The sequence below is a fragment of the Hemicordylus capensis genome, chromosome 2 (genome assembly GCF_027244095.1).
Source record: "Hemicordylus capensis ecotype Gifberg chromosome 2, rHemCap1.1.pri, whole genome shotgun sequence".
Lineage (NCBI taxonomy): Eukaryota > Metazoa > Chordata > Lepidosauria > Squamata > Cordylidae > Hemicordylus > Hemicordylus capensis.
Genome location: NC_069658.1, coordinates 186083191 through 186110679, shown reverse-complemented (window position 1 = coordinate 186110679; position 27489 = coordinate 186083191). Strand labels below are relative to the sequence as shown.

Sequence of the window (27489 nt, the reverse complement as noted above, 5' to 3'; positions counted from 1 at the left end):
ATTTGGTGCAGTTGTAGTGAGTGACACAAAGGGACACCTCAGCGGCATAGTTTGTGATGATGTCATCCACCCCAATTCAAAATGGTGGACACGAACATTAAAGGCTGAAGTGGGCTAACTTGTAAGGATGGTAATTATCAATTAAGATTATAGTGAAAGATAAGTAGTGTTGTGGGTAAGCCAATAGTAGGCAGAATAGTTCTCACCAGAACAACTTGCCCAAGGATCTCCTTTTCAGAATAATGACAGATCCTTGCCCTGTGTTTGTGCTAACTCAGTAGCAGAATTCAGTTGCTGGATCCATTGTTTTTATAATTCAGTACATGAGATTTGTTTTCAGGGTGGACTTGTAGAGGGAGCGGCCTGTAGTTGAAAGTGACAAATGAGATGACAACTAGGCAGGGTGCATCAAAAGATGTTGCCAAACTAGAAACTCCAGGATCTGGAGGCTGGTTTGGAGGTAAGGAAAGAGCGTGTGCGTGCATGCATGCCAAAATGCCTATGGCTTTGTTATCAGTCATGATTTTATCAGTTTTTAATCGGTGTGTTTAGAAAAGTAAAGTGAGTTTCACATTCTTCCTCTTGCTTCCTCCCAGCTTTATTGGGTCCTCAGGCCTGACCTGAAAGGGCTGTGTCAATAAGATGTCTGTGTGGTATATTTTAGAGACACAGACTGGAAGCAAAAGCAGTTCAGTTTCCATTCTTCTGCTTCATGAGAACATCCAGTTTCTCCTGACAACCTCTGGATTCCTAACTGTATTAACAATCGTTGTTAGGTAGATGTTATCATCACTAAATTTACTGAACCCATTTCAACTTCCTTCTTCAAAAGCTCTCTTTAGGCCCCATCCTTGAGGAGTTGCAACCATTATTTCTCTCCAGCTTTATCAGGGGCATAGCCATAGCAAGAGGAGACCCACCAGCTGGGTGACAGTTTGCTCTTTGCTCTCTTCCTCATACCCATCTGAAGTAGGGGGCAGGGGCCTATCTTCACTTTTTATCCCAGGGCCCACTCCAATTTTGCTATGCCCCTGAGCTTAATCGATTTCACACAGCCATTTGTCTTTTTTCCCTTCACTGGTTCCTTGGCACTGTTCTGCAGTACTTGTATTGATAGCTACCTTTTCTAATTTATTACTTTATTGTAAAATTTTATAGCCTGACTTTCTTCCAAAATAACCCCAAGGCACTGTAGATCAACAGAGTTGAAACCATTTAAACATAGCAATGGAACTCAACTTACAAAATTAAAAAGAGAGAACAAGAGAAGATACCAAACAAAAAATACCAAAACAAGTGGGTAGGGACATAGGAAGCTGCCTTCTCCTGAGTCAAACCATTGGTCCATCTAGCTCAGTATTGTCTACACTAGGGATTCTCAAAGTTGGGTCCCCAGATGTTTTTGGACCTCAACTCCCATAATCCCCAACCAAAGACCATTGGGGCTGGGGATTATGGGAGTTGAAGTCCAATAACATCTGGGGAGTCAACATTGAGAATCCCTGGTCTACACAGACTGGTCGTGGCTTCCCAAAGGTTGCTGGCAGGAGTCTATCTGAGCCATAACTTGGGAGATGCCAGGGAGGCAACCTGGAACCTTCTGCATGCAAGCATGCAAATACTCTTCTGAGAGTGGCCCCATGAACTTTTATAAGGTGTCCCCCAGGGCTCCACACTGTCTCCAATGTTCTTTAACATCTACATTAAACCACTGGGAGAGATCATCTGGAAATTTGGTGCAGGGTGTTAACAGTGTTCCCTCTAACAGGGATTATCAGATGTTGTTGACTACAACTCCCATAATCCCCAGCCAAAGGCCATGGTAGCTGGGGGTGCTGGGAGTTGTAGTCAACAAAATCTGGAAATCCCTGTTAGAGGGAACACTGGATGTTATCAGTATGCTGATGACACTCAAATCTACTTCTCCATGTCAACATCATCAGGAGAAGGCATAACCTCCCTAAATGCCTGCCTGAGGCAGTGATAGGCTGGATGAGAGATGATAAAGTGAGACTGACTCCAAATAAGACAGAGTTACTTATTGTGCAGGGTCGGAACTCAGGAGACTATTTTGATCTGCTAGTTCTGGATGGGGGTCACACTTCCCCAGAAGGAAAAGGCACACAGTCTGGGAGTGCTTTCTGGACACCTCTCCCTGATGTCTCAGGTTGAGGCAGTGGCTAGAGTTGCTTTCTATCAGCTTCGGCTGATACACCAGTTGTGTCAGTTTATTGAGATAAACAACCTCAGGACAGTGGTACATTATTATTATTATATGATGGTAACCTCCAGACTTGACTACTGCAATGCACTTTATGTGGGGCTGCCTTTATAAGTAGTCTGGAAACTGCAGTTGGTACCGAATGAGGCAGTCAGGTTGGTCTCCGAGTCATCTTGAAGATACCATATTACTCCTATATTAAAATAAATACCCTGGCTATCAATACGTTTCCAGGCAAAATACAAGCTGCTGGTTATAACCTATAAAGCCCTAACCAGCTGAGGCCCAGGGTATTTAAGAGAATGTCTTCTTCACTATGAACCCTATCACCCATTTAGATCATCTGGAGAGGGTTGTCTGTAGTTGCCACCAGTAGTCTGATGGCTTCACAGGGATGGACCTTCTCTGTTGCTGCCCCCAGATTTTGGAATGTGCTCCCTGCTGACATGAGAGCCTCCCCATCTCTGACAACGTTTAGGAAGTCTCTAAAGACACATTTATTCACCCAAGCTTTGAAACTAGACTTGTGGTTTTAAATTGTTTTAAGGTTCTAATTTCTGTTTTAATTTGTATGTTGCTGTCAACTGCACAGAGACAGAAGTTTGGGGCGGTGTACATATATAATAAAATAAAATAATTAAATAAGGGGAATGTCTTACATTGCTCACATCACACATCCCAGAACACAAACCAGAACAGACTCTGCTTAGCATAAGGGACAATTCATGCTTGCTACCATGAGACCAGCTCTCCTCCCTACACTAGTCCTTGGGCAACCATTGGAATATCCCCAAAGAGAGGGCTGGTCAGGCCTCTAGGCAGGGAATTCCAGAGAATAGAGCAGCCACTGGAAAAGCCCTCTCATGCTACCAACCAACACAGCTCTGAGGCACACAGGAGAGTGCTGTTCTTATGGGGTGGGCCAGTTCCTTTAGGTGGCTCCTTAAGTACCTTGGTTGCAAGCTGCTAAGGGATTTAAAGGTTAAAACCTACATTGTGAACAATGCCTGGAAACAAACTGGTAACCAGTGCAGCTGAAAAAGAACCAGTGGAACATGTTCTAGGATCTTGTACAAAGCAAGACCCTCGCCACTGCATTCTGGACTAGTGCAAGTCTTTAAGGAGTCCTCAAGGGCAGCCCTATAGGAGTGCTCCCTGAGGTGGTGGGCCCGCCACTGAAGGGGTGACTCCAAAGGGGGCACCCCTTTGGGGGAGCCACATCAGGGGACAATGAGGGCGAGGGCCAGACTGTTTGACCCAAGATCCTTCGTGGGTGTGTCGGGGTGGGTGGGTATTTTAACTCAGCTTCTTTTTGAAATCCTGGGTAAATTGAGTTAATGTGTCTGGGTCTGTCTGGAGATGGGAAGACAGGGGGTATATCCACTGATTATGGGGCAGCTATTCCTGTAGTGGTGGGGAATAGAAGAAACAATGTTGACAGGTCAGTAGGTTGTTGCAGGGGAAGGGAAATCAGAAACCTAATTGCTGTCTCCCATTCTGGCTGCGCTGCCCTGCCAGCTCTTTGACCTTGGAAAGCAATGCTAACCACCCACAGAGCCTCATCTTGCTCCTTTGTAGTGCCAGGTTGGTCCAGAATAAACTTGAGATCATCCATGATCTGATTCTGGATGAAGGGGCTGATCTGGTATGTATTACAAAGACTTGGTTGGTGGAGGCTGGTGGCCCAGTCTGGTCCAGTCTTCTTCCCCAGGGTACTCTGTTGAGGAGCAGGGGAGGGGAGCTGGAGTGGCTGTGGTCTATAAGAACAATAGACCAAGATCCCTGTCGAAGTGTCTGACCATATTGAATGTGTGTACCTAAATTTGGGGGCTAAGGATAGACTGGGACGTCTGTTGGTGTACCGACTGCCCCGCTGTCCGATGGGAGTCCCTAACTGAGCTGACGGACTTGGTCTCAGACTTGGCATTGGAGTCTCCCAGGCTTGTAGTGCTGGGGGACTTCATTGTTTACTTTTGGACCAATTTGTCCGGGGCAGCTCAAGAGTTCATAGCAGCCATGATGACTATGGGCCTATCCCAGGTGGTCTCGGGACCTACACATATTGCTGGTCATACGCTTGATCTGGTCTTTCACTCTGAACAGGGTGGTGTTCCATGCATGGGGACTCCTGTGATTTCCCCATTGTCATAGACAGACCACCATCTGGTTAAGGTTGGACTCACAACCGCATCCCACCTCTGCAGGGGCAGAGGGCCCATTAGGATGGTCCGCCTGAGAAGGTTACTGGATCCAATAGGATTCCAAGACGCCTGTTGGCTCTGCTGGTGATCCTGTTGACACTCTGGTGGAGAATTGGAATAATCAACTCACCAGGGCAGTGGACACGATCGTTCCTAAGCATCCTCTCTGACCTGCTTTGAAACTGGCCCTTTAGTGTACGGAAGAACTACGGGGGCTGAAGCGGCGAGGTAGACGACTAGAGTGCAAGTGGAGGAAGACTTGACTCGAATCTGAGAAGATTATTACATAGAGAGCATCTGAAGATCTATGTTCAAGTGATACGTGCGGCAAAGAAGTGATTCTTTTCCTCCCGTATCGTGTCCGCAAGTTCACGTCCAGCGGAGTTGTTCAGGGTCGTGAAGGGGCTAATGTGCGCCTGTTCATCAGTACTTAGAACCAATAATTAGTCACTGTAATGTTTTTAATGAGTTCTTTGTGGACAAAATCTCTCGTATTAGGGCCAACTTGGATACAAACTCCACAATTGTTACAATGTCTGATGCCGAGGTGATCAGCAGCTCCTCTTATGTGATGACCCTGCCCGGATCAGTTTTAGTTTGTGACTTCTGAGGATGTGGACATGTTGCTTGGAATGGTGCGGCCTACCTCCTGCCCTCTTGATCCTTGCCCAACATGGCTTATACTGTCTGGCAGGGAGGCTGTGGTAGAGAGCCTGGTAGAGACTATAAATGCTTCTCTGAGGGAGGGCAGTTGGTTCAGAATGTGGCAGCCAGGTTGGTCTCAGGGTCATCTAGGAGAGACCATATTACTCCTGTGTTGAAGGAATTGCACTGGCTGCTGATATGTTTCTGGGCAAAATACAAGGTGCTGGTCATTACCTATAAAGCCCTAAACAGCTTAGGCCCTGGGTATTTAAGAGAACGTCTTCTTTGTCATGAGCCCCACCGCCAGCTAAGATCATCTGGAGATGGTTTGCCTGCGGCTGCCGCCAACTCATCTAGCAGCTACTCAGGAACAAGCCTCTGTTGCAGCCCCTGGACTTTGGAATGCGCTCTCTGTTGAAATAAGAGCCTCCCCATCTCTGGCAGCTTTTTAAAAAGTACTGAAGACCCATTTATTCACCCAGGCTTTTAATTAGATTTATAGTTTTAAATAATTTTAATACTGGGTTTTAAATGTTTGTAACCTTTTAAATGACTTTAATTCTTAATTTATTTAATGTTTTAAAGGATTTTAATTGTAAACTGCCCAGAGACGCAAGTTTTGGGCTGTATGGAAATATTTTAAATACATAAATAAAATATAGAGTGGGTTAATCCAATAAAGATGTAAGGAGGGTGTGGGTCACCATGGCTAGATCTGACTGAGTAATATAGATATTTAAGTAGTTGTTTACTGTGCAATGCTTTTATCAGACGCATATTTTAAAATGCATATATTAAGAAATTGCATTTCTCTTGTTCAGAAAACCAGTTACCTTCTCCAAAATGGATAATATGGTAGCCTAACAATCTACTTTTGGCAAAGCAAAATAATAACAAGTATGCCACTGAGCCTTAAAGTTTCCCGCATTATTATTATTGAAGAACCACAGGCAGGTTTCAAGGGCAGAAAGCATTTATTTCTGACAGTCAGGTCTCTTTTTAGAAATTAAACCTGATTACAAACAAACCTTTAAACCCTCCGGCGCAAACTGCTTGGCTTTTGATTCCAGGCCATGTAAGGAAATAACAGTCCTTGGCGCTGAGATTAGTTTAGTCCCTTGGTTTAAATCTAAAAATTATCTGTTGTGTGTCGGAATAAGAGCCTCCCTTGCAGAATAAAGAATGGCACTCGGACCTTAGGTTTTGCTGTCTATTATTCTGAAGAGAGGCTCTTATTCCGACATACAGCAGAGGCAGAGCGCCCTCTGTTACATGCTCTTTAAAAGCTGCAATCGTTTACTCTGCGCGCATTTCCCTTTGCCTGTCTTTTTCCTATCAGCTCAGGGCAGGTTATCCTTAATCGATCACTCTGCAATCGGCTTTTTGGCTGCCTACCTTTTTGCCTGTCATGGCGACTCCGAGGGAGGAGGCACGTGGCCTGTTCAGCCGGGGTATAGAAGCCGTGCTGGGAAGCTGGCCTGTTTTGCAGGTAGGATTTATTCGCCGTAGACACGGTGAAGGTTTTAGGTAGGGAAAATGCCGGGTTGGGGTGCGGAGAGACAACAGTAAAAAGGCAAAGAATGCCGTGGCATCTGTTCGCTACATTGAGCCATAACCTTTAGCAGGCACTAACCTGCTTCATAGAATTACTGTCCTATGCAGACACTGCTGTTTCGCCAAGTACGCTGATATGTAATCAGTTTGTACCTAAATAAGTTTAGTCAGTCAGTGCAAGTAGAAGTAAGTGTCTTTTCACGTAAGACACACATTGACTAAACTTGTTTAAGTAGGAAAATGACACTCTGATGGCCTGCCCCTATGCCTGTTTACTTGGCAATAAGTTTCAGTGAGGTCACCGGGACTTTCTCCTAGATGAGTGTGCATAGAATTGTGACCCTGTTGTTTGAAATTGAAGCTGTAATCCTATATGCAGTTGCCACTTGCCAGGGAGTAAGTCCCATTTAATTGAAGTCTGCATAGAATTTCACTTCTAAACTCTGTGTCTTGCCAGTGAGATGTGTGACAACTAACATAAATGATCTAGAAGTTGGGGTAAGCAGCAAGGTGGCCAGATTTGCAGAAGACACCAAACTATTTAGGGTAGAGAAATCCAAAACAGATTGTGAGGAGCTCCAAAAAGATCTCTCCAAACTGGGCGAGTGGGCAACAAAATGGCAAATGCGGTTCAACGCTGGTGAGTGTAAAGTGATGCACACTGGGGCAAAAAAACCCAACTTCCCATCTATGCTGATGAGATCTGAGCTGTCAGTGACTGACCAAGAGAGAGATCTTGGAGTTGCTCATTGAAAGTGTTGACTCAATGTGCGGCAGTTGACTCAATTGGCCTGTGAAAAAGGCCAATTCCATGCTAGGGCTCATTAGGAAGGGGATTGAAAATAAAGCTGTGAATATTATAATGCCCTTATACAAAGCTGTGGTGTGGCCACAGTTGGTGTACTGCGTATAATTCTGGTCACCATACCTAAAGAAGGATACTGTAGAACTGGACAAGGTGCAGAAGAGGGTAACCAGGATGATTAGGGGCCTAAAACAAGGATTCTCAACGTTGGGTCCCCAGGTGTTTTTGGACTTCAGCTCCCATAATCCCCAGTCCCAGTGGCCTTTGGTTGGGGATTATGGGAGCTGAAGTCCAAAAACATCTGAGGACCCAACGTTGAGAATCCCTAGCCGAGAATACCTTCCTTATGAGGCAAGGCTATACCATCTGGGGCTTTTTAGTTTAGAAAAAAGACAACTCTGGAAGACATGATAGAAGTCTATAAAATCATGCATGGTGTGGAGAAAGTGGATAGAGAGAAATTTTTCTCCATCCTCATCCCATGGAATCGCATGTGATTGTTGCTCTACTCCAGTAAAATAGCTGTTTATTTTCAAATCACATGTGTCCCCCTCATCTTAAAAGTGCTAGAGGAAAACCTTGTGTGATGAGTACATATGTAGACTGACCATAGTGCAGCTCTGAGAAGGAATGGTTTTCAGATGAGACTTTGGTCTGACCCAGTACATTCTAAACAACTTGACATGAAAAGAGGTTATTAAAGATTTAGTGGGGGATCATAGCACTGCAGCAGAGCATTTGCTTTGAGAACAGAAGGCCCCAGGTTCAGTCCCTTCTCCAGTTAAAATAGTCTCAGATAACAGTTACGGAACAGTTCTCTGTCCTTGAAGAGATCCTGAAGAGCCTCCAACAGTTAGAGCAGACAGTTCTGAGCTAGATAAGCCCAGAACATATCAGTCTAAGGCAGCTTTGTATGTTCACAAGGCTCCTGTACAGTCTTCTGTTCTATAAAGAGTCTCCAGATTATAGATGACTGTGCACTTGTACATGTGTTTGTGTGAATGACTGTACCTGTGTTCATTTTAGAGAGAACAGCTGATCTTGAGTTGGCAAGCATGAATTGTCCCCTTTGCTAAGCAGGGCTCACCCTGCTTTGCATTTGAATGGGAGACTACATGTGGGACCACTGTAAGATATTCCCCTTAGGGGAGGAGGCTGCTCTGGGAAGAGCGCCTGCCTGCTTGCATGCAGAAGGTTCTCAGTTCCTTCCTAGGCATCTCCAAGATAGGCCTGGGAAAGACTCCTGCCTGTAACCGTGGAGAAGCTGCTGCCAGTCTGTGTAGACACTGCTGAACTAGATGGACCAATAGTCTGACTCGGTATAAGGCAGCTTCCTATGTAATGAAAAAACAGGTAAAAAGAGAGCATCTGTCTGTTTGAACTATTAAAGCTATCTTCCTCCTTCCAACTTGTAGAGGATCCATTTTTGCTTTTGAATTATGGATTTGATGGAGAAAGAGCATATGAGCTTTGAGTTACTTGGAGCTCTTTGTCAGGGAAAATGGAAAGGTAATTAGCTAAATATATTTTGAACATTGTTGTTTACTGAACAGTGTTATTTACTAAAGTAATGGTTTCAGTCATTTTAGATAATGGGTTGGGAAAAGTTGGCCCCTCCTCTAGCATGGATTGTTATGGCAAGCTAGGCTAGATGGACCTGACTTGGAATATGGCAGCTGCCTATGTTCCTAAGCTGTTGCAATCCATGCTAGAGGAGGGGCCAACTTTTCCCAACCCATCAGACCATAAATAAATGAGTTCCCAACCCATCTAACTTCTGAAACTATGCTAAAGTTTTGAAGAACAGATTGTGTGTTTTTCAGAGGACAGTCACTATGCCTCCACCACACTTAAAATATTTGTGTCAGTCTTCACCTCAAGCAACTTTCCCATGATTAGCAGAGAGCTTGCTTGCTGCAGAGCTGTCTAGCTACTTTTCATGACTGTGGCCTGTGTTTTCTTCTGACACAGATCGCAGTGGACAATGGCTTTGGAGGGGCATACAGTCAAGAGAAATCTGAATGGATGGTGGGAGCTGTGGAGCAATACTTCCAAAACAATGGTGAGGAACCTAAACAAGATAATGTCCAATTGAGTGAGACTGCAGAGTCTGTGGGGTATGGAATGTGTCTTACCTTTTTGGCTATTCTGTACCTAGAACAATGCTGATGGTCTGATCTAGGTTCAACTGATAGTGTGGGGGGAGAATACCAAGTAGGGTCTACTCTGTTCATGACTCAGCAGCAGCAGAGACTGGGGTCTGCCTTGTGTAGGTCACAACAATTTAAAGGACCTTTGATTTCCTGTTATGTCATGGCAGAGGCCCAAGTCAGACTGGTCTCGCTGTCCTATAAGCAGCAGTGAAAGAGCTAGATCCAACAAGGGGGAGTGGCTTCTTCATTTTGTGTCATCCTAAATCAGGGTCCTCAGGGTCCATAGTGAACCTCACTAAGTAAAGTAAAGTTGTGCCGTCAAGTTGGTGTTGACTGCTGGCAACCAAAGAGCCAAGTGGTTTTCTTTGGTAGAATACAGGAAGGGTTTACCATTGCCATCTCCCTCGCAGTATGAGATAATGCCTTTCAGCATCTTCCTATATCATTACTGCCCAATATAGGTGTCTCCTGTAGTCTGGGAAACATATCAGCAGGGATTCGAACCAGCAACCTCTTGCTCCTTAGGCAAGTTACTTCCCCGCTGCGCCATTAGATGGCTCAAAGAAAAACTGTCTAAACATTCTGAACCATAAAATAGACACAGGAATTCTGCTCTTCCTTACAGTTTTGAAAACTCAAAGTGTATTTAGTAGCTAATTTTGAATGCATTCGAATCCAGGAGGGACATATAGAAAGCTATGTAATCACAACACAAAAAAGGTTGTATCCCTGATCCAAAAGACAATCCAGAACAATACAAAAGACCAGGAAAAAAGACTAATATAATCCTAGGTTGTAATCTATGTCTCTAAGAATTATGAATATGGATATGAAAGGGTATTTTAATAATAACAATTGAAAGTTCTACATAGAACAGCTTAAAACACAATTAAGATCATTAGTTTAAAATATTAAACATCCTCATATATTTACCAATATAATATTATAAAAGTGTCCCAAAATATATGTAATAATATTGTTCTCACAAATGAACTAAAATAATCTTAAAATCCTGTTAATATTTTAAATATTAAATATTTGATAGTTTAAAAAATATTTAAATTTAAGAGAGGACAATTAAAAAAATATATTTAAAAGAGGACAAATGTGGTTCATTTCATGGCCCTGGTAACTTTGCAGTAGATGGTTGCATTTTAAGCTAATGTATTTTGACTTTCTAACTTTTATAACAAGGGCCTTACATATAGAAAAATAATGTGCTAAGTGAGAAGGAGAAGCAAGTGGAGGAGTTATGCCCAATGATAACATACGATACAGTCACTGAGGAAGACATTAAAGTTGAAACGCATGTGACTTACTTGACAAGACTTTAAGAAGACTCCAACTTACTTGGCAACGCAGCACTAAAACTGACAAGATTTTAAGAGGATTTTAGCTCATTTGTGAGCACAGTATTATTACATATACTTTGGGACATGTTTACGGTATTTTATTGGTATATGTATGAGGATGTTTAATACATTATTTTTAAAATAATGATATTGTGTTTTAAGCTGTTCTATGTAGAACTTTTCATTTTTATTATTAAAATACCTATTCATATCCATAGTTTTCAGAGAGAGATATTACAACCTAGCATTATAGTAGTCTTTCCCCCTGTATATAGAAAGCTGCCTTATACCAAGTCAGATCATTGGCCCATCTAGTTCAGTATTGTCTACACAGACTGGCAGTGGCTCTCCAAGGTTAGAGGCAGGAGGCTTTCCTGGCTTCACCAGAGATGCCAGGAATTGAACCTGGGACCTTCTGCATGCAAAGCAGATGCTTGTCCACTGAGCGTTGGCCTCCATAGCTTTAAGCAGAGGTTTTGGGATCAAGATTTTATGCCTCCGGCTCTGGCAAGAGTGAGAGGCTTCGTGCTTACAGCAGGGAGACGGGGAGCCAAGACTCTTGGCTTGTATTGTGAGCTGTTTCAGTGTGGCAGACTACAGTTCGGCAGGCCACGGGGTGCATCCCTCCTTTATGACACTGTAACGGAATTTCTGACTGTTGGAATCTTTGAAATTGTCCTTAACTACCATATTTGATGTCTTGCCCACCTTCTCTGCAGCTGATCTGGAGCCAGAGGAAGTGGAGGATTTCCTTGCTGAGCTGATGAACAATGAATTTGACACCATGATAGAAGATGGTAGCTTGGCCCAGGTATCTCATGTGCAAGACTATGAAAAGAGGATCAGTCTAGCTAGGCCTGCAGCCTTTAATCAATGTATAGGTTAGATGAAGCTATTAAAACCCCTCACAATCAAATACAAATGCATCCTCAATTAATTAGGCAATTCATTTTTAGAAAGCTAATTATTTTTGATGTAAGTGCTTCTAAAAACTATAGAGTGCAGGCATCTTCTTAGGAGATAAACTCTTCACTCTAGTGCAAAAAGAATGTTGCTTAAGATGGTACCAACTGCAACATAATTATTCACCATCTTAAAAACAAAGAAAATATGCTTTTTTATTTAAAAATTATTTTTAGGCATATGCAAATATATACAGACTTGATTAAAATTAATTTAATTGCCAAATATTTCTTTAGTCGGGTAATAATCCTAAATCTAGCCTTCCCCTTACCTCTTCCCACCACTTGATTTCCTGCTCCATTTAGGAACAATATATTGTTGGTCTGGAGGAGTATAGTGTTTATAGGGACTGTATAGGTTATTGCCTATACAGAAGAGAAAAGATGGCTCCAGCTTTCTCTTGCCCATGGCCGTTGCTCCCACTGAGGGTGGCGTCATGTACTGTCTTAGGCTTTCAGTTCTCCTTGTGTTCTGCATCATATAGTGCTGCTGTTAGGGACTATGTTTCACAACAGTAGATAAGGAAGAAAACCTATCTCTGGTCTGCACTGCTTCAGCTGGCAGCTTATAAGAGAATGCTATTCCAGGTAGAAAAAATAGCTCTGCATCTCTAACACTCATGCCAGGGAAAGGCTAGGCCAGAATCCTTCTCTCTGGTATCCAGTTCTGCACATCTAAGGATAGAGATAGACAGACACACAGAAACACGTGTGTGAGGGAGAGACAGACTGAATGGAAGAATACTCAGTCATATGAGTTGCCACCTGCAGTCTCTAGTCCATTTGCTCAGTCAGGTTGGTCTCATTTGCTTTTTGAGAAACAGGCTTTAGTACATAGGAACATAGGATGCTGCCATATACTGAGTCAGACCATACATCTCGCTCAGTATTGACTACACAGACTGGCAGCAGCTTCTCCAAAGTTGCAGGCAGGAATCTCTCTCAGCCCTATCTTGGAGATGCTGCCAGGGACGGAACTTGGAACCTTCTGGTCTTCCCAGAGCGGCTCTATCCCCTGAGGGGAATATCTTACAAGGCTCACACTTCTAGTCTCCCTTTTGTATGCAACCAGGGTGGATCCTGCTTAGCTTAAGGGGACAAGTCATGCTTGCTACCACAAGACCAGCTCTCTTTCCCCTTATACAGCATAAGTATATGGCATGATTCTTCCTGCAGCTTACCAAAGTATCCATCTCTCCTTTCACAGGTTCTTTCCTCTTGGTCACCTTCTGATCTTTCCCCCTATTCTGTTCCTATCCAGAGCCAGTCTTGCGCATATTCATCTCACTGTGCTGAAACATTTGATGGCACTGTCACTCTTGAGTGGCCTGGTGTAGGGGCTGGCTTTGACAGCCCTGCAAATGAGTCCACAAGTGACTAATCCAGGCCTTGACAAATTTTCTTTAGATCTCTGAGCCAGCCCCCCAAATTAGGAGCCAGATAATGGTCACTTCACAAAACAATCAGACTTAAGTGACAAACACTGTGGGGATTTTATTGAATCTTGCCTCCCTGGGTGATATGATTGCAGCTTACCACTGTGGGGCACTCTTGCTCTCTACATTGAACTATTGCACATAGACTGCTGTGCAGAAGGAAATGCCTGATCAAGTTGTATTCCAGATCCACAGAGCCAGATGCCCTTGAAGGCTGCTTCCCAAATTTTAAAATGTAGAAGATGTATACCAAAGAGAGGCAGGGTTTTTTCTAGCTGTCTCCAGAGCAAGACATCATCTGTAGAAACCAATGGTTTAAATTAAAGATCTCAAAGGATAATAGGCTGCCTAAATTGTTTGCTAGAACAGTTTCAAAGTACTCTTGGTCTTTGATGGCAGTCAGATCCAAGCAAAAGCAGGTGTGGTGTAATAGCTTAAGTATTGTCCATAGATGAGGAAGACCCATCCCTCTTGGCCACAGAACTGGGTGAGCTTGGGTCTGCTTGAATCTCTTATTCTAACCTTCCTCACAGGGTAGTGTGCAAATACAGTGGGAGAGGGAACTTTTGAGCTCTTTGGAGAAAGTGCAGCATAACAAATATTTTTTAAAAGTATTCATTATTATGGATATTCAGTGACATAACGTATGCAAATAAGCCCTTAACTGCAATGGCCTTTTCTGTGGAACACTCCCCCTCCCAGATTCGTTCAGCCCCTCCCTAGTTGCTTTTAAGGCCCTTCTTAAGACCCACCTGTATCACCATGTGTTTGCCTTATTATTTATAATAATAATAATAATAATAATAATTATTATTATTATTATTATATTTTATTTTAAATTGGTATTGTTGTTCACCACCTAGAGTCTTTGGAGGAGGCGCTATATAAGAAAATTTAAATAAATAAATAAAGGCAGTAAAGGGACAGTTAGTTTACAGTTGGATCTGAATTCCAGATTTTCCCTCTGCTTGCAGTGGTAAAAAATAATCATTGCCTTGAAAACTATTTAACAGATCTGTCCTCTGGAAAACTAAGAAAGGCCTTCACCACACTTCCCTGTTAGGCCATTCATGACACTGGAGGGATGTTTATATGAAGACCCCAGAATTCCAGATTCTATATTTGTTAGGCAGGCATGCTGCAATACCTTCCTCACTACTTAGTGTGCTTTCTGCCTGAAGGTCAGACAGTAGCTGGTGGTGAAGATCAAACAGTAACCATTTGAGCAAACACCCTTATGGCTTTGCTGCTTTGAAAACAGAATTGTTATTGGATAGGAGATACAGTTACAGGAGAACCCCGATATTTGCAGGGGTTCCGTTATCCACGGGGGCAGAGGCGGAGAGCAAATCTGCAAATAATGAGGCATTAGGGCAATGGGAATCTGGGGGTTAGGTTCCCAGAGGCTGAAAATGGTGGTTTTGTCCAGTTCACACACCCCGCCTGGGCACTCATCCCCCACTGGCCCCTCACGGTGCTGCACCCTCACCCACGGGGCCAAAAATAATGGGTTTTGTCTCCAGTTTGAGCCATTAAATGGCTCACGATCTCTCCAGCAGTCAAAATGGCAGCCAAAAATAAGCTCCGAGGTCATTTCTAGCCACTCCCGACCTGCGGATACATGAGTTTAACCCTTTTTTCTCTGTGTATACTGAGGTCAGGTGCTAATTACCCAACCGCAGATACACGGAATCGTGAGTGCTGGACCTGCGAATAGCGAGGTCCTCCTGTACTCGTAAGGTTGCTCCCTCCAGTAACAATTGCAATTTCCCTGTTCCAGGCACCCCTTCTGGCATACTCCATTAAAATATGGATGTAAATATTCCTCGTAATTTATGATCCAATACACTCACCTTCACCTCCAAGGATGTTTTGTTTTTGTGCAATGCAACCCTATCCATGTCTGCTGGGAACCAAGTCCTATTAAGTTTAATGGGCCTTTATTCCTAAGTAAGTGTGCACAGGAGATGGCAACTTTAAGTTAGCAATCCTTTCCTCCCGCTGTTTTATGTCTTTTATGTTCTATGTGCCTATCTATGATATATTTAGAACCTGAAATGAAGTGTTATTTCTTCACTTTTAATTGGTAGTTGTGTTTTTCTTCCTGTGTTACTGTAATTTCTTCACTTTTAATTGGTAGTTGTGTTTTTCTTCCTGTGTTTTCAAAATCATGTATAAAAAGAGAGGGGGAAGGCCTCTATGGTGTCTTCCTTAATAGGGGTGCATTCCAGCTTGCTCATGAAGCAGCACTGCCCACAAAGCCCCACTTCTGACCCACACTCTGTTCAGAGACAGAGGTGGAACTGGCTGGTGGGTCAGAGCTGACCAGCCCATATGTAAATGGCATTTTGTTTCTTCATCTTGCCATTTGTATTATACTTTTATTAATATGGCCACTAGCATCTACAGTAATACAGAGATGCAGTAAGAGCAAGGCATTTGATTCTCTGCTCTAGGATTGGTGGGTGGTCTAATGCAATAGAAGTCCATCTTCATTCCACCACCAGCTCTTAAAGTGTGCATTGCTGCAGTAATTGGTCTAGGAAGGTCTCCTGCTAGTCTCTGAAAGAGCTATTTGTCCCTCTTCCCACACTGTAGGTAAGCCAGCAACTCTGTCTGTTCTTCAGTCAGTGCCAGCAGGGAGAAGGAGCAGCAGTGTGTGAAGCCATTGTCCAGCTGGCCCAGAAGAAGCAAGAGGCCAGGACAGCAGCTGCAAGATCCCAGGCAGCTGAGGAAAGCAGCAGTGAGGAGGAGCAGGAACCCAAGGAAGAGGTATCACTGGGGTAGTTCTCCTTGGGAAGAGTCTCACACAGGAAACTCCAGCAGTCCAAGTAATAGAGATATTTGTGTTCTGCTATGGGGAGGATGAGGAACAAGGGAAAGCTTCATTCCACACTAAGGAAAGGCAAATTTGGCACTGTTAGTTTGCATGTGAACTGACTTGTTTTGCATAACTTCCCTAATCTAGAGGCTTTATTCACAGCCTGATCCCAGTTTCTTTAAAATTTGAAATGCAGTGGGGTGGTAGGGGTGGGGTACAAAGGGGAACACAGCTAGAGGCGATGAAAGAACTGGGTGATACAGAACAAAGCCCTTGAGCATTGAAGCTTTCTCTAATCATCATCATCATCATCATCATCATCCAGCTCTACTTGTCAAGTTATGAGGGTTAGAAAGTGGCTTTTAATCCAGAACACTTTTCAAAAACTGCAGTTATGGGGATAGTCATGAAGATTGTGACTCCTTAAACTTGGTCAGGAGACTGTTAAGCCTGTCCTTTTGGAGTTCTTTTTAAATTTTGTGAACAGTTCCAGTTTTTAAAAAATATTTGTCAAGTGATGTAGTCTATAAACTGATTTTTTAATCCTGAAGAACCTTTTAAGAACACAAGTTGTGCGACTGTGCAGAAGCTAGTCACGGAAGTTTGTTCAATCGCTTATGTTACTGGGTTTTTTCCCCCCGGCACAGGCCATGGAATGCAGTACTGCTCCCATCATGAATGGCCCACAGTCCAGCTTGCCTTCTTGCTCAGACCCTGATGCTGAAGCTGGTTGGACCTTGGTGAGGAAGAAAAAGAAATGAACAACACAAGACAGACACAATGACTGCAGGACTCCTTGTTGGGCTAATACAGCAGTGCTGTGGTTATGTGAGGAAACAGAACTCTGTGCTTCCAAGGCTTGGATCTTTATTTTCAAAGCTAGGAAAGGAGCAATTTAAGATTATGGAGGCGTTTTCAGTTTTGGTGTGCTAGGCGCTGAGCCTGAAGGATGCTGCGCAAACACACACTTTTGTCCCTGATATTGCAGAGGCTTACCTGAATCGAGTAGGAGCTGGGTTCAGTGGTGTAAAGGCCTTAAGATCCTTGAAGCTGTTTCATCTTTAGCCTCAGCCACTTTCCTGTGGCTTGTGATGGCCATAAACAATGAAGTCGATTCCTTATTCAAGGAAAAACTCTTTCCCCACCACACTTTATTTTATTTTTTTGGAGGCCCTGGCTTCAAGATGTCTGTGGCTGCTTCTCAGCCCCTTCGACCAGGAAGAGTGCTGGAAGACAAGACCATCCCATACCCAGAGTGGAAAGATTGTGCTCTTATTCAAAGAAAGAGATGAGTATAACAGAAAAACAAAATCCTGTATTTAAAAAAATTATGGACAATGGAAAACAAAATACAACAATGAAACTAGAAAGTAAAATGGACAATACACAAATCTTGGGTTGTGGGACAGGGTGCTTCTGTCAAAAGAAGTACCCCTTCCCTAACCTCTGTAGTGGCCAGCCACTGTACATGAGCAACAATAAAATATTATTTTGGTAAGATTTTGTATATCCCTTAATACTGAGGCTTTTTTTTTTTAATATAAAAGTTTACATGCACTAACTCTACACCGCGGGGGGGGGGGGCGGAGACAAGAATGGGGATGGTTCCCCAAGTACCAATAGTACCACCAGGAAACCTACATAGAACAGGCCAAGTGATTTCAAGAAGGAAGAAAATCCCTTGCCTCAATTGTAAGTTGAAGCTGGAGCAATACAGGCAAAGACAGGGATCGGGTAGGGGGGTGGGCAGGAATACTTGAAGGGGTCTTAGGAAGTTCCATGACAGTCCAAGAATGTCATGGAGAAGAATGTCAGCTGTTTTAAGTGCATCATATCAAGTAGAAGAGGCAACTGCACTAAAGAAAAAGGTCTGTGTGTGCCTGATTTTTCTCATCCCTTTTAAACAACAGTCCTGTCTTGTGCACAAAATGCTCCTAACAGATTATGCCTATTGTGTTCCCGGACATGAGGCTTGCCTATTCAAACCCAGCTGGGATTCCATCCTTTATTGGCTAGGCCTTATAAACAATTAGTAGCCCTGGCACGTAAATGAAACCTCCATAATCAGGGACAGTAGCTTTTAGACATTGGGGACAATCAACAGGAGACACCTATTGCCTTCATCCTCTGCTTGTGAGTTCCTGGCTGCCTGCAGTTGGAAAAAGGATACTGGAACAGATGGACCTTTACCCAGTGCAGCAAGTCAGCTCTTATATTAACACAGAAGTGAATAGGACTTAAATCCTGTGATAGCCAGCTTCATGTAGAAATTTGCTCCTTCTCATTCTACCCTTGTGGCTCCCTTTCTAAAAAGCACCTAAAAGCTACATTCTCGGTTGCTGAGGCCAGGGACACCTCATGGGTTTTCCCTCTCAGGAGCTCCCAGGCAGGACAGAAAGTGATTTGTTTTAATACAAAAAGACACGCCCAATTGAGCCTGAGGGGGGAAACCCTGCCCAGTTCTTTCTGTCCTCTGCAAGCTCCTAGGCAGTGTCTTTTCTGACTATTCTCTCTATTTGTGACCATTTTCTAACCATTTTTACTCCTTTTTCCCCAGCTCTTTCCTTGCATTCCTAATCTTCCGAATATATAAACAAAACAAAACAAAACCTAGTATCTTCTGTTTCTTCCCCTCCCCCCTCCTCCTTTGTTGCTTGGAGCGAAGCCTTAAGAGGCGAGAGAGTGTTTTCGTTATAGCTGAGGGGGAGCAGGAGAACTTCTCCTCTGGAATGGTTGAGGCCACATCAGGGCGCTCATGGCGAGCTTGTGCCAACACTCGCCGCCCTGTTTTTCCACACGCCGAGTACCAAGCCGTAGCCCAATCCATTCGCAGGAGGGCACTGGAGCTCGGTCTCGGGTACCTGCAGCCCTGTCGGCCACGGATCAGTCTCCGAAGGGGCTGGATTGCCCCATGTCGGCGATGGCCGCTTCCCAGCTGCCCGTCCCAACTGCCGCCGGAGCCGTGTCGGATCTCCCGCCTTCAGGCTGTGAGACTCGCACCACTGTGCCCCAGCGTACCATGCTGCTCCAGGGAGAGGCAGACAAGGAGTGTTTTAGGAAGCTCCCTTTTGCCAACTGCCCCCCAACTTTGGAAGAAATTAAAAGGATTGGTGAGCTGGCTTGCAGCGTGGTCGGCATGGCGGCAGCCTACTCTCAGACTTCCAAGATGGCGACCGCAATGGAAAAGCCCGCCATTTTGCCTGAGGGGTTGGGTAAAGTACTGAAAATTGTAAAAGGGTGCGGAAAAGCTGTGGCAAAGGGGATTAGCCAGCAGGGGGAGGGTTCTGTGGCCTTCAGTTCTAAGTCTACTAACCTACCCAAGACTGTGCCCCCTGAGTGGCAGGCATGGTTTTGTAACGCCGTTATTGGCACAATCCAACAAGTCAGACCATTCAGGGGGAGGGGAAAGTCCAAAAAGAGGAGAAGGCACAGCTCTCCCAGTGACAGTTCCTCCTCTAGTGACTCTGTGAGCCCACCACCTAAAAAATCCAAATCCAAACGTAAGCGTATCAAACCGCATAAATTGGCTGGCAACACTGCAAGGGTCCATTCTTCTGATGCCATGGATCAGGACTCTGTGCCCTGAGGGGACTTATTGTTACCCGTAAGACGGGGGTACAGGTTACTGAGCAGCCTCTTCAACCCTCTGATTCAGAGGAGGTGATTCCTAAGGTTGGGGATCTTGACCCAGTTTCAGAAACCCCTCTAGAGAGGAGGGGAAATGGTCTGGGTGGGATGACGCGGAAGCTGCTTCTGTTTCACAAAGGTTATTTGTGGCAGAGGACTTTAGTCAACTTATGTCCAGAATTGTAAAAACTATTGGTTTAAAATTGGATGCTGGGCAGAAATCGGAGGGATCAGTGAACGGGAATCTGGTTTTTCCAAGAGCATGCCCCAAGGACATGTTGTTACTCATGCCGGAGTTATTTACGGATGTGGTTAGGTAGGAATGGCTAGCACCAGCATCCAACCGCAAGGCCATGTTCATTGCCAATACACTGTATTCTTTTCAGCAGGCAACGGCGGACATGTTAAAAAACCCAAATACGGATGCACTGATATCACAGTTGGTATCTGGGTCCTTGGTACCTCGGGATGGCGAGGTCTCTTATGGGACCTGGCTGACGAGAAAGCAGAATTGTCTCCTAGGTGCGTTCACGATACTTCATCTCTGGTGATATGTGCAGCAGCGGCAGCATCCATGGCAGCTTGCGCCTCTTTGCTGTGGGTGGATGATCTGCTGAGCAATCCCCCATTAGATCCAATTAAAATGAGGCAGCAATTGCTGAAGGTGCAAAAGGCACAAGCCTTTATAGCTAATGCCACTCTGGACACTATTAGGTTCTCAGCACATGTGGCATCCTCCTTGGTGGTTTGCAGGTACCACCTTTGGTTAAAAAACTGGACAGAGAACTCTACGTCAAAGCTTAACTTGTCCACTGTCCCTTACGATTCCAAGAAGCTGTTTGGGGATACTGCCTTGCAGGATATCCTTGTGGAATCCTCCTACAAACACAAAACAATGCTATCAGCTAGCAAAAAATCAGATAAGCAACCCTTCCGAAGGTCTTTCCAATTTAATCGGCCCTTTCGTGGCTTCTGGCCCTTCCGGCGCCGGAACAGGGATGCTAGATACCAGAGAGGGTCCTGGAACTGCCAGAAGGCCTCCTTCAGAGGTTCCGGAACTTACAGGCAGCCTAACACTCAGTCTAAGCAGCAAAAAAACCAACAATGACGGGGGCATATCAGGCTTGGAGGGCGTTTGTTGCACTTCGCTCATGCCTGGGGAAGTTCAGCCACGGACAATTGGGCCCTTCAACTGCTTCAGCATAGCTACAAAATAGAGTTCCCCTCCCCTCCCGCCTGCCACTTCCTTCCAACTCCAAGGTCACAGGCATTCACCAAACATTCGAAAATGATCCAGGCTATTCAACACCTCCAGGTCATCGGAGCGGTAGAAAGGGTGCCGGCCTCACAGGAGGGAGAGGGAGTCTACTCTATTTTGTTTACCATACCAAAGAGGGACAGGTCCAGGAGGGCTGTTCTGGACCTAAAGTTTTTAAACAAATGGGTTCGGAGGAGCCATTTTTGCATGGAGACGCTCAGGTCGGTCTCAGAGGCCCTGTTCCACCTGGACCTGTTCACATCTATAGACTTGGAAGAGGCCTACCTGCATGTCCCCATCCACCCGGATAGCAGGCAATTTCTGCGCTTCAAGTATGCGGGGCAACATTTTCAGTATCGAGTATTTTCAGTATGCGTTTTTACGGAGCTATTAGCTCCGCTAGTGGTACACCTCTTTCTGAAGGGAATTTGCCTGTTTGCTTATTTAGAGACGATCTGTTGCTGCAGGCTTGCTCTCTACCGGAGGCCGAATGGGACTTGGCACTCACCATCACGACTGTAGCAAGTCACGGATTCATCATAAGTTGACGGCCTGTCACAAACTACGCCACCTGGGAGTCATCTTAGAGACTCAAGCAGATCGGATCTTCCTGCCTTCGGACTGTCTTCAGACACTCCAGTCAGAACTTTGGCTTGTGCTTGTGGCTCCCAGAACACCGCTTTCCTCCCTGACAAGACTACTGGGCCTGATGGTGGCCAGCCTGGATTCGATGCCTTGGGCCCAGCTGCACCTGCGGGGCCTTCAATGGTTTCTTCTGCCTCACCAGTTGGCGATTGCGAAGAAGAGGAAGATGCTCCTGACACTACCAGACTCTCTTCACCGCTCTCAGTGCTGGTGGCTGGAACTCAACAACTTGAATCAGGGCAAGACTTTTCTGGACCCCCGGAGGGTCATTGTTATGACGGATGTCAGCAACAGGGGCTGGGGAGCCCACTGCCTCAACCTGTCCACGCAAGGTCGATGGAACGCCGAGGAGCAGGCCCACAGTATCAAGTGGCAGGAGCTTCACGCCATTCGGCTAGCTTTGTTGGCCTTTCAAGAGACTCTCAAGGGGACCCATGTGTTAGTCAAGACCGACAACACAACAGCCAAGGCGTACGTGAACAAGCAGTGGGGGACCAGGTCCAGGTCTCTGCATCTGGAGTCCGTGACCCTGCTGGTGTGGGCAGAGAAGAACTTGCTTTCCCTGATAGCTCACCACGACAAGGGGGAACTAAACCTGGTGGCAGACTGGCTAAGCTGGGAGAGTGGTCCCTCAATCCGGCAGTGTTCACGCAGATAATGGAGCAGATGGAGAGGCCCGAAATGGACCTTTTCGCAACTCCAGAAAATGCAAAGCTCTCCGCATTCATGGCCCGGTTCCCTTGCAGGGGGGCGACAGCAGTGGATGCCCTATTCAGTCTGTGGCCAGACGCCCTTCTTTCTGGCCAGGGTATTGTGAAGAGTGCACCTTCTACGCACCAAGGTCCTGTTGGTGGGGCTGTTCTGGCCCAGGAGACCTTGGTTTCTGGAGCTGATCCACCTAGCGATGGAACCGCCTTGGGAACTGCGGTTCATCATCTGGATCTGTGTTGGTCACGACCTGCCGTTTGGAAACTGAGCAGAAACTTCTGAGCCAACACGGATATTCCAAGGGGTCCTAAACACTATGCTGGCTTCATGCAAGGCCTCAGCAGAGAGGATTTACCAGTATACGTGGAGGACCTTCCTGTGGTGGGCGGCTCGCCACTCTATCCTGAGGGGAATAGCCACCTAGCAACATCTTTTACGGTTCCTACAAGAAGGACTGGAGAAGGGCCTTCGTCCAAACACGCTGAAGCGACAGGCGGCTCCGGTCAAGGAAATTTGCAAAGCCCTTCTGTCCACTTTTAACAGGCATTATAAGCTCAACGAATATGCCTCTGCCAGGGCCGCCTTCGGCAGGCGTGTGTTGCAGCAGGTTCTCCCTCGGTCGTAGACCAGAGTGCTCCCGCCCTGAATGGCCAGCTGTGGTATGTCCCATGAGATGCCCCTGGCCTCAGCAAACGAGAACGGAGCATTGATTTCACTTACTGTGAAAGCTTCTTCTGGTTACTGGGGCCAGGGACATCTCGACCCACCTGGTTGTTCAGGGCGCTCTGGTTTGCTCCCGGTGACAAGTTCTAAGAGACCTGTTTATTACAGACTTTCTGATGTTAATGTTATATTTTTATTACTCTACCTGCCTGTTTTTTTTCTACTGTCTCGGCCCAAAAGAACTGTGCTTTTCCCTCTCAGGCTCAAGTGGGCGTCTTTTTGTATTAACAAATCACTTTCTATCCTGCCTGGGAGCTCCTGAGAGGGAAAACCCATGAGATGTCCCTGGCCCCAGCAACCAGAAGAAGCCTTCAAGGTAAGTGAAACCAATGCTCCATTTCCCAGGTTTCCCCCCGATGATATAACAGTGATGGCTGTCTTATTCCCTTTTGAAATTACCACCTAATTTAACTGGAGCTGTATGTGCTTTTACTGTATGTTACAGAAGCACCTTGGAGCACAATCTACCCTTTTCTATATGGAGTCACAGCCATCAACTGGCAGAATGGGCATTGCATAAATGTTACCTGCAATGTTATGCAGCTCTAGTCACTTTAGCATGGCTTGTACAGGAGTACTCTTGGGTAGGTTGTCCCCTGTTGGATCCCAGAGAAATGGTAGAGAGAGAAAAAATTAATGATGGGTTGTGGCAACTCAGTAAGGTGGCTTGCCTTTAAGAAAGAAGGGCTGGCTCATCTGAAAGGGGATTCTGGCATGTTGCAAACCAAGGGAAATTGCCTAGGTAGTTGACCTTCTTCAGACTAGCTCTGGTCTCCCAGCCTATATGTGCTTCAGGAGAGATGGTTCTGTTCTTAAGAAGAGAGGCTTCAAGTCTTAACACAAGGCAGCCCATTGGTTAAATCTGAGGCAGGGTGAGATCAGCCTTTTGTGCCTCAAAGCGGTTGTGAGCATGAGGAGGCATCGCACTAGGAAAATTCCACCTCTTACACAAACATGGGGCAGGATAACAAAGGAAGCAGACTAATTCTCAATAGACCCACACACCCATCCATTCCACTGAAAGAACTGGTTCCATGCTTGTTGTTCAGCTTGTTCCCACCCCACCCCAAACCACTGCAATTAATACGTGTTCAGTAAGTGCTAAATTAGCAGTGGGGAGTGGAAGAACAAATATTGGTCTATAATCAAGGAAGAAGCACTGGAAAGTGGGAGAAGGAATCCATCCTCTTGGATCAGTTTCTCCCTGTGTAGAGGATGGGAGGAAAGAAGAGGCCAGTCTGGGCTACCAAAGGCTACCGCTGGGGACAGGAACGGGCCTGGAGCAATCTCAGTGCATCTCTGCAGGTGGCAATGAGAAGGAAGGTCACAGCTAGGGACTGGCCTTGGTAACTGAGGCAGGAGATGACCCATGGCAGGTGGCTGATGCTGACGAAGGAAGGAATGAAAGGAGGAAGGGGAGAAAGTGCTGAAGAGAGAGAAGACGTTCAAGTATACTGGTCAGAGAACAGGGAGCAGTTCCCAGGGTGGGCAGAGTCAGTTGCTTCTAATTTCCCAGCCTCTGTGTCTAGGTTCTCTCTGCATCCATATCCTCATCTGCTTCCAGGATGGAAGGTGGTCCCTTGCCTTCTTCTCCGCGGCCTGCCCGGCTCAGCACTTCCATCCATCGCTGTCTTAGCTCTTCCGTTTCAGGGCTGAAGTACCAGCACAGGTGACTCTGGCTGATCCGGAAGGCATGGCGCCGATCCACCCGCTCACCAGACTCAGGGAGGTTCACCTCAAAACCGATTAGAGGCATTGAGCGCTGGGCCTTCACATCCTGCAGCAAGTTGGACAAACAACAGATCAGGACCCAGGGCATGGTGTGAGGGCACATGACACAGCCACTCTGCTGAAGCTAAGCAGGTCTTGGTCTAATCAGTGCCTGGATGGGTGACTGCCTGGGAACCCCACCTACATCACCTTGAGTTCCAGCGTGGAAGAAAGGCGGGACAGAATTTTAAGAAAACACAGCATAAAAATGGCCATGCTAGTTTTTCCACTGCCCATCTAGCTCAGCAATCCACCTTCCCACTGCTGGCCAAGCAGACACCTTAAGACGGTTCACAGCCAAGTGGGTCAACATTCAATAGTTGTCCATATGTGGAGGTGTGAGCCAGCAACCCCACTCCCGCCCAGGGGACTGCAAGTTGAGGAAAGGGAGGGTCTCAAGGCCCTATGAGGCAGTTTCTCAGGACAGAAAGAGGGCCTTGTAAGAGGGCTGTGAAGGCTAATTCCTCTAGCAACAGTACTGTTCAACTGCCGACAGTAGCACTGCTGGAACTGGGCCTTGTCAAGGTATTGTGTGTACTGGAGACGTCTCTAAGCAGGCAACAGATAACCAGCAGTATCTACCCCCATATCCTTTTGGCCTCCCTCCTTTTCTGATTGAGCCATGAGGGTTAAGAATGCCCAGCAGCCAAACATCCTTACAACTGAATAGGAGCATGGCTTCTACTCCCTGCTCCAAGCTCAGCCTAGTCTCACCCTGTCTCATGTGGCTGGGAATAGTGGACAGCCACTTGACACTGGGGAATAAGCAATTTGGAGGCAAGGCTGATTCACCTTCCTTGGGGTTATGTTGGCTGTGCTCCTTCAATCCAGAGCAAATAGGTATTATCAATGGCTAGTAACCACCAGTAAGATAATGCATTCGTCTAGTCTGTCTTAAGTTGTTCCTGTGAATTGACATCGGTTGGCAATTAGTTCCATGGGTTACTGAGTTCGGTATAGAAGCACCTCCTTTGGTTTGTTCAAAATCACAAACTTCAGTAGCCAACTCCAAATCCTTCTCTACTAAGGGCATAATTCCCTTTCCACTAATTTTAAACAAATATTTCCCATGTTTTTGTTATTTTCTTCTAAGTCAAGACAAAAGCTGTGTGTAGGAGATTGAAGAGGCACTATCATACCTGTGGGGCTCCATAGATGTACAACACCAGGGGTTCGTTTTCAGGGATGACAAACCAGCCCTTGTGCCAGGCCTTCCCTCCTTTTTCCATGTAGTGCAAGAAGCTGCAGATCACACTGTTCTCTGCCACCACAGAAGCCTGTTTCTGCAGGAGGCACAGAGAGATGCTTGTAAAGACCCACTGCCCTCTCCACCAAGAGCAGCCATCCCATCCACACAGGCACATCCTTTATATTTGTTCCACTATGCACTCTCAACAATGAGCAACTCTATTCAGCCTTTTGTGTGTGTGGGGGGGGTGCCTTCCCCATATGACTCTGGAGACTGCTATACAGAGAGAGGAGCGGGAAGGGGCAGTCTGCATCTATATAGAAAAGCTGCAGGATTCAGCTTCCTCTAGAAAAAAGAAAAAGCAAGCTTCTAGTCCTAATGTTATACACTTGAAAACCACTGGGCAAAGCGCCTCTTGAATCTCAGAAGCGGAAGCCAGAGGAGTTACCAAGTGGATTATCAAGGGTCAGAAGATGGGGCTTCTGTGCCCTGCATAGCTGCTTGTCACCTTCCATGAACAGCAGAAGCAAACTAAATAACAAATCAGGCAAACTGGATCTCTCAAAGGGTTTCAATATCATCAGCCATGGTATCCTTCTGAGTGGCTTGAGGGAGGTGGGATTGGGTGGCACTATTTTACAGTGGTCCCATTCCTACCTCTCTGGTAGATTCTAGATGGTGTTGCTTGGAGACTGCTGCTCTGCAAAGCAAGAACTAAAGTGTGGAGTTCCACAAGGCTCCATATAGTCTCCAATGCTCTTTAAAATCTACATGAAACTGCTGGATGTAGGGATGTGCACAAATTGATTCGGTGTTGCCCGCCAAATCGCTTAGGTGGGGTGGGAAGCAGTACCTTTAAGTATGAGTAAAGCAAGTCCATACCTGCTCTGCCCCCACCCCGCTGCTTTTACAGACATGGTGCCGCTAGTCTGCACACAGCCCCAGGGCTTCACCCAGGAGCCTGAGCGTAGTGGCAGGATGCACATGGCCACAACGCATGCATGGCAACCATGTACATAGTCAGCAACACCATGTTTACCATGCACATGGTTGCCATGTGTGTCTTGCCACCGCGTGCAGGTTGCTGGATGAGGCCCTGTGCCTGCACGCGGACTTCTGAGTGGCACAGTGCTGCACCTGGAAAAGCAGCAAAATGGCAGAGGAGCAGGTAAGGACCTGCTTTACCGTAGTTAAGGTATCGCTCCTCTCCCCGCTGAAACATTTGTGCACATACCTAGGTGTAAGGTGTTAGCAATATGTTGATGACACCCAAATCTATTTCTCCATATCGGCCTCATTAGGAAATGGCATAACTTCTCTAAATGCCTGCCTGGAGGCAGTAATGGGCTGGATGAGGAATAACAAACTGAAGTTGAATCCAAATAAGACGGAGGTACTGACTGGAGCCACCTAATGGCG

The 27489-nt window shown here is 45.8% G+C and overlaps 2 protein-coding genes across 3 annotated transcripts in view; one reads left to right on the top strand and one right to left on the bottom strand.

The window, feature by feature from the left end:
• Positions 1–372: 372 nt before the first annotated feature.
• TSR2 (TSR2 ribosome maturation factor) lies at positions 373–17648 on the top strand. 2 transcript variants are annotated; one of them, XM_053295663.1, is made up of 5 exons: positions 373–460; positions 6407–6556; positions 11651–11742; positions 15928–16101; positions 16798–17648. In XM_053295663.1, the coding sequence occupies exons 1-5, from the start codon at positions 388–390 to the stop codon at positions 16909–16911; spliced, it is 603 nt and encodes a 200-aa protein (XP_053151638.1). In that variant the 5' UTR covers positions 373–387; the 3' UTR covers positions 16912–17648. The 2 variants fall into 2 exon arrangements, with proteins under 2 accessions (XP_053151638.1, XP_053151639.1); XM_053295664.1 differs by lacking the exon at positions 373–460 and adding an exon at positions 9398–9488.
• The window catches only part of FGD1 (FYVE, RhoGEF and PH domain containing 1), a 68218-nt gene continuing 58174 nt past the window's right edge, over positions 17446–27489 (bottom strand). The window contains exons 18-19 of the mRNA XM_053295662.1: positions 26021–26164; positions 17446–24888 (exon numbers count right to left, since the gene is read on the bottom strand). Coding sequence (XP_053151637.1) covers positions 24637–24888; positions 26021–26164 — 396 coding nt within the window. The 3' untranslated portion in view covers positions 17446–24636. The remainder of the gene's footprint in view (positions 24889–26020; positions 26165–27489) is intronic.